General features: G+C 41.3%; 1 protein-coding gene across 1 annotated transcript; it reads left to right on the top strand.

Moving 5' to 3' along the window:
* Positions 1 to 4,213: 4,213 nt before the first annotated feature.
* Positions 4,214 to 17,468, top strand: LOC115037715 (actin-85C). Its single transcript, XM_075353358.1, is given in 9 exon segments — positions 4,214 to 4,336; positions 4,425 to 4,553; positions 8,505 to 8,885; positions 9,276 to 9,395; positions 9,398 to 9,465; positions 10,000 to 10,133; positions 10,136 to 10,250; positions 10,252 to 10,344; positions 17,330 to 17,468. Coding segments are annotated over 8 exon segments (1,143 nt in total). The 3' UTR covers positions 10,325 to 10,344; positions 17,330 to 17,468.
* The last annotated feature ends 1,707 nt before the right edge of the window (positions 17,469 to 19,175 follow it).

Below are 19,175 nucleotides of genomic sequence, written 5' to 3'. Positions count from 1 at the left end.
TGGCTAGGTGGAAAGGGTTGGATGAAACAAGATGCCACTGGGGCATCCTGTTTCATCAGGGTACTGCAAAAACCTCTGTATGCTCTCCAAGTCCAGTTTTCTTGGTTGGTTAGACCCCCTCTCAGGTCTGTTTGAGAGGGATAGACTGATAATGTCTACAAACATAGATGTTTAATTTTTGGCTTCACATTGGAGATGTGACTTGAAGAAGAAGAAGAAAAAAAAACCCAACAAAATGATAGATATATATATATGTATATGTTGATGTTTGTATAAGGATATCGTTTTACCTCTCACCCACAGTGTGATCGATATCTCCTGGAAAGACTGGGATGAAAAAGAGCAGGAGCGTTTGAGGGAGGTGGAGGTCCTGTGCAGGACTGATGAAATCCTAGAGGTAAAAGATGCAAATACAGTGATTTGTAACTTTAATTGTACATGGTGTAATGACAACAATTCTAAGCAAAGTACAGGGGCTGGTTAAAAATCTGATCAGCAGTTATGCTTGTCACAGGAAGAAGAAAATGTCCTGGAACAGGAAGCAGTGCTGCAGGCCCTCCTGACATCAGATGTCAGGAATAGTCCCTGGCCTACGTGGGACAGTGAGGACCAACTTGGTGTGGTATGTTCGTCTCTCTGGATCTTATGAGATACCTTAGGCCTGAAAGTTTATAAATGCCAATGTAATCCTGTCCAATCTACTTTATTTATATAGCCATCTCACAAACGACAGGGTTTTGAATGTGCTTCACATATAATTATAAATAAAATCTGTAAACCCATAGTCATCAATGATCCAAAGTGGTAGAAAACAAATCAAATGATATTAATTTGTATAGCGTCAAATCAAAACAAAGTTACATGGGGTGGAGGGAGGGAGGGAGAGAGAGATGAAGTTCATGGAGATAATTGTGTACTATAGAGTTCATGAGGATAAGGGAGCAGCAGGCTTTGCAGGAATATAGGATGCCGATTGAGTCACCACCTGCAGGATGAGGACTGGGAGAGACAGGAGAACATGGTTAGTGAATGCAGTACACATGCTTAGAACTGGGAGAAATGGGGATTTCTAAGAAGCATGGTTATTGGGGAGAGAGAGATGCTCAGTCCTTCCCCTAGCAGTCTAGACCTATAGCAGCATAGCTAAGGAGTAAATGAACTTTAACGAAGCTAACACAGGAGAGATGTGTTCCTAGTTCCTGTTAATATTCACCTGAAGGTCTTACAGAGATTTGTCTGGACATCCAGATAATGAGTTACAGTAGTCCAGCCTAGAAGTAATGAATGGTTTAAAGAGAGGGGAATAAAAATCTGATTTAAGAGATTTAAAAGTCTCAATGTCAGGTGCTAATTTAATGTAGGAGTAGCTCATTCTGCAGTGTGGGAGATATGCCCCTAATTTTTTTTTTTTTTTTTTTTTAAACCTGGTCTTTGGCATGACAAGCTGTAGCTGGTAAAAAGATCTGAGTGACTTCGTGGGGCAATAAACATTCAGTTCTGAAATGTATTGACGTGCTGAACCATTTAATAACTTAAGACTGAATAATAAATACTCAAAAAGGGATTCTCAAATGAATGGGGAGCCGTGAAGGAAGCACAGAATGAGGGTGGCGGATTTACATTTGCAAGCTCTTGGGGGGGGGGGGGATGTAAAAATTGTAGCCAAATTTAGGACCAACTGTAAATGTGCAAAGGCAGTTTGGTTTACCCCAGCATGGTGCATTAAAACAGTGAAGGCAGGTTTAGATAAAAGCATGCATCAGGCACCCTTAAATTGGTAACGATAACATCAAAGTATCTCCTGATCTAGCCAGATCTTTGTGTCAAGTTTAAAAAGTCTGTACATATTGATATCAAGATTGGTGTATTGGTGGTGATTTTACAAATGATCACAGGTCACAGAGGTCTGGACCCAGCAGTATCTGTGATCATTCTTTAAACATAACTTCAATTATACATAATTTAAAAGGTTTAGAGACAAGACCTTCGTGTCCTTTAGACAATCTGGAAGAGCTACAGGGAGTATGAAGTCTTTTTGCCTTCCCATGGGTGTGACTCTTACTGCTACTACTTAGTACTACAAAAACTCATTTGGTCTTGGAGCTGGAAAAGATTTCCAGAATATCCATCACTTGAGCTCAGATGAGCATAAAACAATCTTAGGATTGACATTCTGAGTAGTGGATGGCCTTATCCATCTGTACAGAAAGGACCCAGATCTCAGGTTTGAACCCACATCTTTTTACTGGAAGGTTACAATACTAACCACTGCCCAACCCCCGCACCCCCAATACTAAATGTGGACACAAAAATGCAGGCTTATGAAACTTCAGCAATGGCTTTACTTAACAAAGACTCTACGTCTGCTTTCATATACATTGTGTACATCCTGTGTATATTCTGTGGTTGTATGACAGACAATATGTCTGTCATTAAAAAATAAATTAAATATGTAAATATGAGTTTTTTTTTTTTTTTTTTTGGCAGAATAGCAGCAGTTAATCGCTCATGCTTTTTCTGCTTATGCTCTTTTTCAAGATTTCATCCAATGAGTTGACTGAAGCTGGTCTTTCTAGCCTCATAGACCACCTCGACCCAGCTGAATCTGTCAACTGCAGTGAACCCAGAACAACTGGATCGGCAAGTAAAACTTGGGCTTCAGAAGATTACAGGCACTATGCTGAAAAGACTGGAAAAGCAGACACTACTGTGATTTCCATCATTCCAGACCTGCTGATGGAGTTAAGGACAGTTCACATTTTGGACGAGCTAATCATAGAAGAGAACCTGAAGATCCAGGCGCGCCAGAGCTTTGAAGGAAACCCTGGTGACAGACCCTCAGAGAACAAACCTACAAACACAAACAGGCAATTGTGTGTGAGCAACGAGAGAGAAGCTTTGCTGTTGCAGCTGAAGAAGGAAAAAAGCACAATCAAAAAACTTGAGAATAGTTTGCACCATGAGTGTAAAGGGACCAACTATAAGCATCAAGAGCGAAAATTTGTAAGATGCTCCATTATGGGAAAGGCCGAAACTGAGGATAAAGAGGGCCAAGCACTCTGTGCAGAGTTTCTATCTGAGGGCTGTAACAGATTGCTGAGAACACACTCCGCAATTGTAGATCAAAATGAGGATGCATGTATTGATGAAAATGTATTGTTGCTTCCCGTTGACACCAAAGAGGCCATACCTCATATTGGTGTTCCCCAATGTCTTCATCTTACTCCCTCTAAAGAGCCTCCATTTGGATGCAACACCTCGACCTTTAATGATCCCTGTTACCTGAAGCAATCCTCCCAGGAAGGAATCAAATGTCAGGCATGTGTCTGTCGTGAAGACAATGACAATGGTGCCAAATACAAACCAGAATCTTCTTTAACTTCTGAAATGAGGCCAGATGATGAAGCATTTGACCCAGGTGGTGAAGCCCTACCTTCTGTGAATGGCAACCTCATAGAACATGAATCTTCAAGGTTCAGAGAACCACTGAACCCAGTTTTGCCTCCAGCAGCACAGGACCCTGGTTTTGTTAAATCAAAGAATGTGATTCTAGCAGCCAGTCTCTACTCTTTGAAAGCGGGTGTAATACAACACAGCAACAATGATGGCAACCACGTGCAGGTTTGCAGGTTGTCATTAGACCACTCATCTGCATCTTTAATAGCCATTTCAGAGGATACAACAGAGGAAATGATGGACAACCAGTCTGTATTTCCCCCAGACAAGTACCCAAATAAACAATCGAATGACAGAGAGTTGAATGAACACTTTCCTGATAGGATCCAGAGCCCTGATGCTTTAAGGATATTATGCTCTGAGACACTTGGGATGCAGAGCTTACTGACCACTGAAAGAGCGGAGGTATAGTTTGGAGAAACCTCTCTAACTTGAATTGATGAAAAACTACATCAGTCATAGGGTAGATTATCACGGATAGCTTTTGACATTTACATGGAAACAATACAGCAAAATAAAAACATTGTTGTGGATATTATGGACACTCTTAACTAGGCTAACCACATCCTGACTCTATGCCTGACCACACACACACACACACACACACACACACACACACACACACACACACACTGATGTCCATTTCCTCATGTTCCTGAAACACTGCACTAATTTAGTTGTTTGATTCAACCTCACTGTAACAAGCAGCATTTTTTTTTTTTTTTGGTTCTGAATCGTTTTTTCTATCTGATTGCAGATGATGGCATTTAAGATGCTCATAGTACTTGACACTGGTTGCGGGTTAATGAAAGCAGGATTTACAGATCAGAACCATCCTAACATTGTAATCCCAACAATAATTGGGACGCCAAAATATGAGGTAAAGGTACTTCTGATTTTACTCAAGAACCCAGATAATCTTGCTGTGGTATGACCCGTTGTTGTGGGTATTTTTTATTTTTTTGCAGGAAGTTATTAATGGTCACATCAAGAGGGAAACCCACATGGGACACGAGGCACAATATATGAGGGGCATCCTGGCTCTGCAGCACCCCATAAAGAATGGAATAATTCGGCATTGGGATGAAATGGAGAAGGTGAGGTCAGATTCATATACTAAATATGATGTGATTACTGTTCTATCAAATCAGATTTATTTATATCGTGCTAAATCATAATAGTTGCATCAAGGCACTTTACCTGTAGAGCAGGGAGGGGGCATTTGGGGGGCGTTGAGTGGAGTAGGGAGAGAATGACAGCAGGATGAGGGGATATTCAACACAGGTGCAAACAGGAACATATAATACTGTATGAAGTTCATAGAGATATGGGCATGGCTTAAATTATTCCAGCACCGTGCCGGCTCTCCAGGCAGTGTCCTTGGACTGCGATTTAAAAAAATAAAAAAAATTGTTGATGCATCATGGAAATTGTCAGGTTCGAGCAGTCAATTGACTTCACTTACCAATGGAATGAGAGTGGCACATCTTTTGCTCTCAACCAAACTAACAGCTCTATCCAATCAGAAGTAGGATGGAGGTGGGTCTTGGAAACTTGTTTAGAAGGCAGCATCACCTGGCGCTGGATTTCAACCAACTTTTTAAAAATTAGCTGTTGTGTGACACTTGGAAATTATTGCTTTCAAAATAAACATAAATAGGCTGCAGCATAAATTTTATCGTTCAGCTAATGTTGACAGTATGCCAAACTTATTTTGAACATGATTTTATTTTGATATCATCGGAAGTCTGAAATTTTTGAGTTGGAGTTCTCGGTTCCTAGTTTTCGTGAATGCAGCATCCAAGCCAGCATCTTTTCATTGAAGTCACTGGAGATGATGGAGAGTAATTTTATGAAGCCAGGGGATGATGTCCTAACAGACAAAGGACTTAAAATAAGTGGCGCTGGCCGTGGATAGAAAAGAGGGGCAGAGATGACAAGCCTTTTGGTTATTTATTTCCTATTTTATATTTACAATCAGAATAAAATAGTTGCAATGTAAGTGTTTACAAATACTTTTTGTATAAATTGTTTGTTAAATTTCTTTAAAACAACAAAAAACGCTGCCCTGTATGGGAGCAGCAGGCTTTACAGGAACATGCGGTAGCAATGACATCAGGAGGGACAGGGACTTCAAATCAAATCAAGTTTATCAATTTTAACGCCAAATCAAAGCAAGGTTACATCAAGGTGCTTTACATATAAAGCAGGTCTAAACCAAACTCTTTATGAAATTAAAGTAAGAGGCTCAGTGCTTCCCCTTGCAGTCTAGGCCTATAGCAGCATAGCTAAGGACTAAATGAACTCTTTAAAATAAAACTTAGAAAATAAATAAGTTCTGTCATACAGAGGAGATTTAAGCCTGGTCTTGAAAATTGCTCAAGGAGTCCACCCTCCGGACAGATAATGGAAGTTGGTTCCCCCGAAGAGAATCCTGGTAACTGAAAGATCTGCCTCCCGATTTACTCTTGGGGACTCTAGGAACCACAAGTAAACCTCCATCTAGAGAGTGGAGTGGCCTACTAGGACAGTAAGGAACTGAGTTCTGAGATATGATGGAGCTTGACCATTGTTAACAGGATTTTACTCTGTATTTTAGAGATTTTGGACATCAGATAGATAGTGAATTACAGTAGTCCAGCCTAGAAGTAATGAATGTATGGACTAGTTTTTCTGCGTCCTCTTGAGACAGGATAAGAAAAGTTGCCCTACTGACTTGTTTTATGTGAGGGACAAAAGACATGTCTTGGTCAAACGTTATTCTACGGTTTCTTACAGTGGAGATGGAAGATAGACAGCACACTCTTATGCTAGGTTTAAAGACAGGGAATAAACATCAGATTTAAGAGATTTAAAAGACTCAAGGTCAGGAGCTAATTTAATGTATCAGAGTAGCTCATTCTACAGTGTAGGAGATGTGAACCTGACGTTTTAACCTGGTCTTTGGCATGACAAGTAAAAGGATCTGAGTGACTTTGTGGGGGAATAAACATTAAGGAGTTCTGAAATGTATTGACGTGCTGAGCCATTTAGTAACTTAATGAATAATGAATAAAATGAAAATTAATAAAATAAATAAATGGATTCTCAAATGAATGGGGAGCCTGTGAAGGGAGTTACTCCAAGGCAGAGGTTGCGCTAGACTTTTTTTTTTTTTTTTAAATAGTCTGTCATTTTGACAGACAGGTTACAAAAAAAATCTGTCATAATCCTATTTATCAATAGGATTAAAAATAGACATAGCATTTAATTTCCATTCATTTGTTTTTCATGCAAATTCAATTAGAACAAACTAAATGTAACTAGATGTAATGCGAATGAGAGAAATCATTCATGTCACATTTCCCTGCAGTGACATCGGTGGCCACTAAAAACACCAACTGTGTGTTTTACAAAATTAAATACTTGCAATTAAAATATGAACAAACTTCGCAAGAAATCAGCTAAATTTAACTCAGTTCACCTGCTGCGGCCTGAACTGTCTCATTCACACCTTCCCCCTGTTGCCCATGGAGTGAAACTGGGTGCCTACTAGTGCGTAATATGTGTCAAGTGAAGCTGCTGCAGAGGCGACTGTCGTTTAACTTTTGTACCTTTGCCTCGGACAGATGGCTTCTCATGGCTGTTTTGATTATTGTTCTGAAGTAATTGCAACCCATAAAAATGACAGATGGCCTACAGATTTATGTCAAATCTTCAAAAAAAATCTGTCAATGGTGGAGAATTCTCGGTTAACGCAACCCCTGCTCCAAGGTTTCTTACAGTGGAGCTGGAAGCCAAACTAATGCCATCCAGGCTGATTAGATGTTTATATAGGGTTTCTCTGGGGTGCGTAGGGCCAAGTACAATAACTTCAGTTTTGTCAGAATTTAGAAGTAAAAAAATTACGGGGCATCCAGACTTATGTCTTCAAGACATGTCTGCAGTCTGATTATCTGACTAACTTCATTGACGAATACTTGAATATCATTCAAGTCATTGTCATTATCTGAAGGCAAGGTGATAGCCATGGATTGTGAACCTGTACCTGCACAAAACTTTACACTCTGAATATGTAACAGATTCTGTTAAATGTGGCCACTTGGAAGTGTTGGATTGCAGTTATTTACAGCTCAAAGATATTTATTTAAGATTAATTGGCTGAAATATTCTTTTCCACACAAATAAAGAATGGCATTCCAGTAAACAAATTATTCTTTGAGTCACAATTTTTTTTTTCTTTTTTTTTTTCTATATACTGTGTAGCTGTGATGTCAAAATTTTAAATTGTATGGCAATCTAGCCATATGATTTATATCATGACTGTAGGTCTGAGGTCATTGTGTTACTGAGTCATCCCAAGGAATGTTGTTTTTATCAGCAGCAAGTGACTGTACAGACTTCGACTATGTTGCTTTAAAATCAAACAGTTGTTAGTTTGGGGTTTTCTGGCTATTGTTTGAGTGTGAATAATGGGGGACACTTGAGGATAACTGTGCACCAATTGAATATATGATTGAAATGTAGCCTGGAAAGTCATTCATTCATCTTCTACCGCTTATCTGTTTCTGGGTGGCGGGGGATGCTGAAGCCAATCCTCGTTCACACTGGGTGGGCTACATCCTGGACAGGTGGGATGGACAAAGAACCACACATACTCATGCATGTCTAGTTTAATCTGGGACTCCAAATTGCCCGTAGGTATGTCACACAAGCATGGGGAGAACATAGAAACTCCACACAGAAAAGGCCCAGGAGCCAAATCTGCAACTGTGACCCACTGACTTCTGGGGCAACAACACTAACCACTATGCCAATGTTCTGCCCAGCCTAGGAATGTTTATAGTTAAATGTTTCAGTGTCACAGAATTGAAGTGAACTAACAATAGCTTACACAAAGAAGATTGCCACCTACAGGGTTTGAACTTATACTTTCTCACATCAGAAAGTCCAACTTCAGCTATATCATATCAAAATGAGTATAATGGGCAGATTAATTTAAACACAGATGGCAAAAAAGACTAGCCAAAGCTAATGGTGGCTGGATTGTTGTTTTGTCTGTTTTTTAGATTTGGCATCACACGTTCAAACAGCTGCATGTGGACCCAGAGGATCACCCAGTCTTGCCGACTGAGGTGGCCATGAATACTTTGAAGAACCAACAGCACATGGTGGAGATCATGTTCGAGTGTTTCAACGTTCCTCTTAACTATGTGGCCCTGCAGGCTCTGCTGGCATTGTATGCATCTGGCAGATCCACTGGTACTGTGATCCTTTCTTTTGTCTTTTCAAGGCTTTTTTCAAATTTGTGTCAGACTAAAAACCTACTTTTCCTTGACTCTGGAGATTAAGTGAGCCACAGTGTGCCTGTATTTGAACAATACGCTCTACCTTGTGCTGAGAAGCACTTTCCTCTGGCTGGAACAGATGTTACAATGCATTTTAAAAAGGTGTTCAGCAATACATTGCATTTTTTTTTTCTTCCCCTTTTTTCCCCAATGTGGTATTGTGGGTGTGGGTGGGTGGCTGGCAGGTTTATTAGGACAGAACTGAGACAAATAGGTGTATTTTCAGTAGGTACCATGGTTTGGGGTCTAAACCAGTCCATCTCTTAGTAATCTGAATCACAGTTGGTTTTCTTGGGACTGAAGAAGCTGTAAAAGAACACTCCCCCCCCCCCCCCCCTTCCAGTAAATGTGTCAAACTGGTGCAGTTTCCATTTTGTGCAGAACAGGAAGAAAAGGTCTGGACAGAGTTGATGGCTATACAGAAGAAAAATAATCGTTAGTGCAGTCTGGTGGTGGTGTTTGTTCACTGTGTCAATTTTGATGTGCTTAAAGCTTCTGCAGGAACAGGGGGTATGCATGCGCACCACAGCAGAGATGGAGATAGTGAGGGAGATGAAGGAGCAGTGCTGCTGTGTGTCTCTGGACTATGAAGCTGACCTTGCACAAGGGGGCCGTCCTGCAAGGAGGTGCATTACACCACGCCTGATGGACAAATTGTTAGCCTCAGCTCAGAGTGGTTCAGGTAACTGCCTGCCCCATTCTTCCTGAGACCGAGGTCTGTTAAACAATGGATCATCAGGAAAAACACAGCTGGGGAAAGATTGTGGCTCTGGCAAAATGAAACTGCTCAACTTGGATAGTAACATGTACTAGTTCTCTTGAATTGGTGAATGGACACACAATAGGTTGCAGTACTTGTGAAGCTATGTTTACTTGATGAATCTGACTGCTGCACTACTGAATTTACAAACATTTACATTTCACGATTCCTACTGTCCAACAGCCAGTCCAGCTATGTTAGTTTCCTTTTATCTAAATCCAGATTTCCTTGATTCTGCCCATCCCTTCCATGTGTGTTACACTGGGGGTACTAAGATGTGACGAGACATCGAGAGAAATGAGAAGCAGTCTTGCTGAATAAGCCTAAATGCTGTCTTCATAGCCTTTACCCACAGGTGTTACACATGTGAGACTGTTTTGAAACAGTTGACCTATCTTACTGGACAGTAACTTCCTATAGAAAATTTGTTACATTGTTGCATCCCCACTCATTCAGGTCTCCTGAGATTTTGTTTAAGCCAGAGCTGATTGGACAGGTACATTATGGGTTGCAAAAGAGCATCTTCCAGTCAATCCTCAATTCAGACATCGACCTCCAACACTACTTCCTGAAAAACATTGTACTTTCAGGCCACGCCTGTTCTTGTTAGGGTTGCAGAGCAGATGCACTCTTGTCACTGTTGTGTCAACAGCCCTAATGATCGACTTCTCAGTGTGGAGTGGAGGAGCAGTCCTGGTCAACTTGCCCACCTTCAGGATGAATCACACAGGAGGAATATGAAGAGTTTGGCCTGCAGATTGTCTTCAGGAAGTGCTTCTGAATAGGACAACTACGAAGTCTGTAAGTCTGCTGATCCCTTGAATTTATTTCACCAAGTGCAATATGCACGTATGTGTGGCGCCATGGAGAAGTTTGAGCCATTGTATGTTATGAATCTTGACCTGTATGGGCTACTTTTGACTTGCTCCTTGCTTTATGCTTTAATCTGTTGGATTCACCATCCAAAGAAACCTTTTTAAGTGTTAGTGCCCCCCCCCCATTTTAGGAATGTTTTTCTGTCCTCACTGTAAGTATATTCATGTCTTTAACCTTTTCCGTGTCTCATTAGACAATTGAGGTGTGTGTGTGTGTGTGTGTGTGTGTGTGTGTGTGTGCATGTATTTCCACAACTATTTAACTAAATTTGATGAAACAAATAATCTTTGTGCTAGACATGTTTAATTGTGCATTTAGATTCTTGCTGATGTTGCAGTTTCCTGAGTTGAGAGTAAGGATTTGTTAACTATGAAGATTAGTTGGTGCTGAGTCGTGTGTTCTCCATCTGAATGGACTTAATGGCTTAATGTTTGTATGTAGTTGGAGAGAATGAAGCACTGTGCTAGTCTGTTGCTGCCTCCCACCTAATGCTGCTGCGATGTTTGTCTTTAGTCACACTTGTCTTCAATACTGTTCGAGTGCAGTGTTTTTTTTTTTTTTTTTTGTTGTTTTTGGCCACTGTTTGTTGTGGAATTGTTAACACTTGCATAGTCGTGTTTATTTTTTGAGTGCTTTTGCCGTGTAGCCAAAACTGCTGCATGAATTTCTTTGAATACAGAAAACGCTTTTGTACACTTTTAGCTTTGCATGGAATTATTTGTGCAATTCAAAGGCACCTTTTTATGTATGTACTCCCATGGTTGCATGTACTGTTGTGTTTTTTTTTTTTTTGTTTTTTTTTTTTGGGTGGGTGGGTGCCTCTGTACAGGCAGGTCATCATGTGACCTATATCTCAGCTATGGGTGGAGACCAATGAAATATAACTTAGCTGCTCACTCTGATTCACTTGACAAATTCTGCAGCTGACCACTTCCTTTTATGCTGTTCATGTCATGTCTTTTTTTTTTTTTTTTCCTCCATTGATGCCTAAGGCGACCTCTCACTTCAATGTTTATATATATATATATATATATATATATAATTTTTTTTTTTCGTACCCTGGCATATTTCTATTTATTTTTTATGCATTTTTTTTTTTTTTGTATTTCATATATTATCGATGTAATGTTTATCCTACTGTTTCAGCACACACTGCGCTTTACTGTTTATGTTTTGTGAGTGATAAATAAAGCTGCCATGAGGGGGTACCAAAAAAAAAAAAATCACAATGTTGCCTTGGCAAGTAGCTATCACCAAGGTGTCTAGAGCAGTTAGCTAATTTATGCCGGTAGAGATGTCCCGGGCTCAGGACGCGGGTGTCGTCATTAAAAGCATAACCACCGAAATAGTACAGCAGTGCGCGGAGAGGGGGCAGCTCGTGTCCGACGCTCTGGCCGCTTTCATGGTCAGTAACTCAATTTTAAATAAAGCTAGCTAACGGCGGATACTAATACTCTGTGGTTCATGTCCGCACTCTGTCTGCGCTTAAAAAAAAAAACCCCAAAACTCTCAGTCGTATTTTTGATTTTGTATGTACAAGTATTTGTCTTGACATTCTTCAAGAATAACCGCACTTTCCCCGCAATGGGTTCAATATCGACCGGACAACGACCAGAGAAGAGGTCCTCAAGTTGGTAGGTTCGTTGTTTTTAAATGACAGTTAAACCTGTTGTGCTAAAGTTCTCTGTTGTTAGTAGCCTACACTACAAATATTAAATTTGAGACAAGTTCTGTGCAATTTTGTTGGTAGTTTTTGTTTTTGTTTCACCCAAATCCGGGGTTTTATAAATGCTGATGTGATTGGGCCAAATGTCCAGCCGAATGCATTGACTAGAAGTTACAGATCTGTTTTATTTATTTAAACTTTAAAAGTTGTTTTGAAATTTATCTTTTTGTGTTCTGGTTGCTGATTTATATTATTTTTAAACTGCTAAAAATAATTATTTTGTAACATGAGCATTATTTGTACTTTATCACCTGAAATATCAAACTCTAGTGAACTCTGCTGAATGATGCACAGACTTAGTCTGTAACGGAACCATATCTAAACCCCTCTGAATTTTGTGCCCAGTGGACACAGTGGTTCAGTGGATTTGGCGTCTCTGTGCTCCTCACACTCGGGGGCGAGCGGTGACCTGAATCTCGGCTCCCCCATATATAGGGAATGCCCACATGCATTTCTAGCTTCTATCTAGCTTGAATTGCTCACATCACAAAGAATTGTTAAATCCCACCAAAAATGGGCTGAGCTGTTCTCTCAACCTATTACTATATGCCCAGTGTACACTTCATGGACTTGGTTCCTCTGTTGGGACGCATTCCTCCATATGGCTCCAAACTCTTCAGGGATCTACACACAGATTCTCTGGCTTTTCATAATCATTAAGGGGTGGCAGGAAAAGCACTGCAACCTTCACTCCACTATAACCTTCCCATGTTCATCCTGCCTGTCTTGTCGGTGATGGTCAGACACACACTGAAATAATAAAACGTTTAGCTGCAAGATTAGAAGTATCACTCTCATAAAAACTTTTCATAAACACATTTTGGATTGTTACAGTATGTGAAAATGCAGACAAAAAAGAACATCTAGAAGTTTTTATGATACATAACATGAGCTAAGTCACATCAGTCCCTGTTTCTAATCTGCAATTTCTCTCTCAGCTGTGTCTGGACCGATTAATGGAAAAGTACAACCCGTCCCTTGACACCATCAAACTGCAGGTGTATTTTGATCTGAATTATGCCTCTCGATGTAAGTCAGACCAGCCACATTCATAATTATGCTCTTTCTCGTTTCAGCCTGGCACATGTTTGTCCCACTGATTGTTTTGTTGTTTGTTTCACCTAGTCCTAAAACACAACTACATAAATGTGAGTTATTATATTAGAAATGTGTAGTTTTAGACATTATGAGGCTAACCCAGACTCTTGTTTGTCTGTGAATTACTAACAATCCTTATCAAATAATCAGTTGGCTTTGCTTTTTCTTTTTTCTTGTACTTGTGTACTGGTCTCTTCAGTGGTCTTACTTTGTCCGGCTGAAAAAGATATCTAGTGATTTATGAGAAATTTCAGAAGAAAAGCAGAAAATTTGGTATTTTACTTGATTATTGGTAAAAATCACTCTGGAGGGGATTAATGGTCTTTTAAGTGGCAGTCAGATAAATGGGCTTGACAGACTGCTTTTGGCTGTCCCTAAAGTACAGTCTCAACAAATCTTGAAATTAACCAACCAATCAAACATATTCTTAGAACTGAAGGAATTGCCCAATGTGCCATTTTCTATCCTGTAAAGGCTATGATTAAACCCAAACCACTGAAGTCATAACATGAATCAATCAGTTTTAGTCTTTGTACACCAAATGACTGTTAATCCATCTACCGCTTTTTTTTTTTTTTTTTTTTGGGGGGGGGGGGGGCAACAGCGATGAAGTTGCCGCCATGTGATTGGCTGATTAGAAATTAAGTGTTAACGAGCAGCTGGACAGGTGTACCTAATAAAGTGGCCGGTGAGTGTATTTCACACATGCATGCCGTCTACCTTACTATCCTGACAAGCTCACCAATCATGCTGCGCGGGACTGGTCACGTGTCTCCAGTGACCAATTAGTCACTGATTACACTCCAATCAGTGTAAACTGATCACTTTCTAAAATGGCTTCAGCTTAACCAGCGGCAGAGTCGGGAGTTTTAAACCTAAAAAGGAACAGTACTTTGGTGATTTGAGAGTATTTCGGATTTGAGGCGAGCGACGAACACCAGATACAGGTGCTGTTACCAGACATGTCGGGCAAAAGTTGCCACATCCAGTGGAAACACAACCAATTTATACAGACACTTAAAAGTACACCACATGCATTTGTTTGGCCTGTGTAGAGGTTTCGCTCGACGTTTCTCTTGACTTTTTCGCCATGCACTCGTCATGCAGACAACAATTAAAGCTGTCGTTATCTCCCGGTGTCTTCGGCTGGTTTTATCACAGGGAGTTACACTGGCAAACGAAGCTGTAACGCCCTATATTGCATGGTCATGCAATATAGCGCAAGGACATAGTGCTCGTCAACGCAGTCACCAAAGAGTCATTTAAAAGTCTCTTCCGCACGCTTAATAAGCGGTATGTGCTTCCCTCCTGCACAAATTCCAACAAAGGTCATCCTACAGCTGTACGCTGAATGCATCACAGCCGACAATGCAACAGACATGATCAAAGCAATTGAACTTAATCAATGGATCAGACTTCAGTGTTTTGGACACCGACTGCATCTTGTAATTGGTAGGTGTGCGAGTGTGTTTGTTTATTACACTTATGCGAACAAGACGCCAAAAAGTGCTTGCTTTATTCATTACCAATTAGGTAACTTGTGTGAATCGTTCAGCTCTGAAGAGTTTTTGTTTGGGGTGGGGGGGTTCTGGCTGCAGTGGCTGGTAAATTTTTAAGACTACTCACTCTGACGAATTATTTTTTACCAGTAAAGTCATTATTTTATTTACAGTAGAATGTGTAATGATCGATCAAGACGATCTTTGGTTATGTAAGTGCGTCATGTCGTCATTCACAGAGCGCCACTCCCTCCTCCTCCCCTCTTAGCTCTGTTAGCTCAGTAGCTGCTACAGTCGAACTGGAGTGCTTTTTTTTTTTTTTTTAAACGAAATGAGCAGCGCTACAAATAACCTGCATAGTGTCTCTGTATAAATTAATCTCTAAAAGTAATACTAAACTTTAACAAACGGGTCGTACCGCAAGTCTTTCTCGGTCAGTCGTCATGGAAACATGACGCTCTGTTAGTGGTGCAGAGGTGGTGTAAGGGGTGAGTAGAGAGACAGACAAGGAAAAAGCCACAGAAACACTGGCAGTGACAGGGTTATAAGTGGTAAAATATTAGCCTACATTTTAATCAGAAGCAAGGAAAGCCTGGAGGGATACAACACAGGGGGCATGGACAGAATACTTCAGTATAGTTGTTTACAATGTTTTTCTTTGAAGGCTTAACAAATGCCAGATCATAACAGATTGTCATCAATCGTAAATTGTAACATCATAAGCAAAGGCCATAACACCATATTTTACAATTTTCTGTAAAATGGCTTTCTTGGATATACTTTTTTCTCTTGATAGAGAAGCTGCCTTGGAAAGTTCACCATTATTACCCTTACATTTTAAAACTGTAATTCTCATTTAATGTTTTTTTTTTTTCTTTTTTGTCCAGAAAATTCTGTTAAAGATGACCCAAAAGTTAATCGTGCAACAGGTCTTTGCAAGCAGATCATAGTTGTCTTCTCTCACAGCTGGAAGAAAAAGACTGCACTAAAGGAGGCACAGCAACACTTCAATCTACTGCTTAGCCTGAGCCACTGCCTTTGCAGTCCTTCATATTTTCTCCTGTCTGCGAACCTCCACAACTAGCTTCCTCTTTGGGACCTGCTCTACTCCACACCGGTTTGCCTGGGCCAAGCCCCAAGCCTCCCCGGAGAGTTGCTCTCACTTCCTGCACTTCCATTCTAGAATTCCATTTTCTCCCCTTGGTTGGGTTTGGAAGCACCTTACTAACTACCGCATCTTTACTCCCAGATAACAGAAGCCCTGTCCTAACCCTAGTACATTTAAACTCCTCCACTAGACTAGATACTGGGAGCTGAAGTATGCCTTTCCCATACAGTGCCACAGTACTTAAACATCTCGGAACACCTAGCCACTTCCTAATATAAAAGCTTACTAGTCTTTCCATTTTCTCTGCAGCAGATATCGGAAACTTGTTTACAGACAGTGGCCACATCAACCTGGGAAATAATCCAAACTGCAAACACCACAGGTTCAACTCTGATGAACCTGTGGAAGCTCTGATCTGTCTATTCTATCCAGTCCCTCAGCAACATCCTTCCAACCTACCACCTACCTAGACTCTTTAATGGCTTTTCCCTAATTATTGGAATTTTCTCTTCATCTCTTCATCACACAAACTTTCGATCATTTAATCTCCCTCTACTTATTGAGATACTTCTATATTTACTATTCTTGATTTTCATAGTAGCCCAATTTAAGTTTTTATTAAGTCTCTCAAGTACTCTTTTCATACATGGCACTGTTAGAGCATACATGGATATGACGTTGGTAACTATAATTGGTGTAAGGCTTATCCCATCCTGCCGCCTCTCTCCACCTACAACCCACCTAGAAGCTCTACACCCTTCTGTAATACCTATTTCTAGCCTCTGCCAACCTGTTGGAAAGTGTGCTGTACTTAAGCGTAGTCTGATATTCTGGAAATATGCTCTTACTAAATTAGCAACTACTCCAGGCACTCTAAAATAATCGCCTCTCAAATATGGCAATATAACCCTAACACTAACCAACTGACCCACTGACCCAAATGCATTTGCACAAGTCCGAGAATATCACATGCAAGTCTCTTTTCTCACTCTTGGCTGCCTGAATCTGGTGCCAAATCATGCTAATGTGCTCTAAACACGAAGCGAAACCTGGTATTCCTACCTTCTGTACTAAAGTATCTAATCTACTAATCTCAAAAAAAAAAAAAAAAAATCCTCCCCTCTCCATTCAGGAGAGAGATCATACGGAACTGACTCTGGTCTGAAGACTCCTTCTCCTTAGGAATAAGAACACCTCCTACCCTACGCCATGCTCTGGGAATAGACTGTTCCTGCCAAATATTCTTCATATTCCATATTGTTTCTTTTTCCTCTTTTTCCTAAGATATTCCACCCATCTGAGTTCTGCTAGCCTGCTTCTCAGTTTCTCTTGCAACACATAAATTCCCTCCCTCTCTTCCTCTGTAGCTCTTTTCCACGGCTTTCTTAATTGTCTTCTTTCTTTAACTAATTTCTCCATTTCCCTTTGCCGTCTAGACTTAAGATATTAATAATAATTTCTTGATTTCTTTTGTTCCAGCTACCCTGCAGAGTGTCTTCCCTCAAACTGAACTAGGAACATTCATGGTGCTTTTGAAGGGGGACAAGAAGCAGCAACTCAATGAGCTCGCCATGATTGTCACAGGGATACGACTTCAACAAAGCCATCAAGATAGGTGAGGAAGAGTTTGATCTACATGAACTAAGTACACTACACCAGCTCACTGCTACTAAAAGCATGGTGAGGAGGTTATACATATGATAGCATTATTATTAGATCTGGTAAGACGATATACCCTTTTTCACAGAAAAGGCACATCAACAGATTTAATAAGTCACTTTGCACTTTGTATTCACGTTAAAGCTATGAGAGCAAAGTTTTACTGTATAAACACATCCTCCACATTCAAGAAAGAGCAAATTGAAAGCAGGTGGTTAACTTCTCAGGAGGGGAAAGCAGGGGAACATCCATCATTTATGGCAAGGATGGGTCACTGTTGACCTCGACTGAGGAGGTAGTCGGAAGGTGCAAAGAGCGCTTTGAGGAACTCCTGAATCCAAATTGCACATCCTCTGGGGTGGAGGCAGAGCTGGAGGATGATGGAGGATGAGTGTCGATATCCCGGGAGGAGGTCACTCAGGTAGTTGAACAACTCCACAGTGGCAAACCCCCAGGGATTGATGAGAACCGTCCAGAAATGTTGAAGGCTCTGGGTGTTGAGGGGCTGCCGTGGTTGACACACCTTTTCAATATTGCATGGAAGTCTGGAACAGGACCTAAGGAGTGGCAGACTGGGGTGGTTGCCTTGTTTAAAAAAGGGGACCAGAGGATGTGTGCCAATTACCAGGGCATCACACTCCTCAGCCTCCCTGGGAAAGTCTACTCCAAGGTACTGGAAAGGAGGGTCCGGCCTATTGTCAAACCTGAGATTGAAGAGGAGCAATGCAGATTCCATCCTAGTCGCGGAACAACGGAGCAGATCTTTGCTCTTGCACGTATCCTGGAGGGGGCCTGGGAGTATGCCGATCAGTCTACATGTGTTTTGTGGACTTGGAGAAGGTATACAACCAAGTTCCCCTGGATATGTTGTGGGAGGTGCTGCAGGAGTATGGGGTGAGGGGTCTCTGCTGAGGGCCATCCAATCTCTGTATTCCCAAAGTGAGAGCTGTGTCCGGGTTCTCGGCAATAAGTCGGACTTGTTTCAGGTGGGGGTTGGCCTCCACCAGGGCTGCGCTTTGTCACCAATCCTGTTTGTGATTTTCATGGACAGAATATTGAGGCATAGTCGTGGGGGAGGAGGATTCAGTTCAGGGAGCTGAGGGTTAGATCCCTGTGGTCCTATTGGCTCCATTGGTCAAGGACCTCTGGTACTCACTGGACAAGTTCGCAGCCGAGTGCGAAGCAGCTGGGATGAGGATCAGCACCTCTAAATTGGAGGCCATGGTTCTTAGCAGGAAAACGGTGGCATGCGTACTCCGGGTAGGAAATGAGTCCTTACCCCAAGTGAAGGAGTTTAAGTATCTCTGGGTCTTGTTCACAAGTGAGGGTAAGATGGAGCATGAGATTGGCCAGAGAATTGGAGCAGCAGGGGCGGTGGGACCTGAGCCAGAAGGCAAAGCTCTCTATCTACTGGTAAGTCTTTGTTCCTACCCAAGATCGTGGGTACAAGCAACCAAAATGGGTTTTCTTCAGGAGGGTGGCTGGAGTTTGGCTATCCGGGAGGGACTTGGAGTAGAGCTGTTGCTCCTTCATGTGGAAAGGAGCCAGTTAAGGTGGTTCAGGCATCTGATAAGGATGCCACTGGGATGCCTCCCAAGGGAGGTGTTACTGGCATGTCCAGCTGGGAGGAGGCCACAGGGCAGGCCGAGGACCAGGTGGGGAGATT

Source organism: Echeneis naucrates, chromosome 24 (genome assembly GCF_900963305.1).
Source record: "Echeneis naucrates chromosome 24, fEcheNa1.1, whole genome shotgun sequence".
NCBI lineage: Eukaryota > Metazoa > Chordata > Actinopteri > Carangiformes > Echeneidae > Echeneis > Echeneis naucrates.
This window is presented reverse-complemented; position numbering and strand designations above follow the sequence as displayed.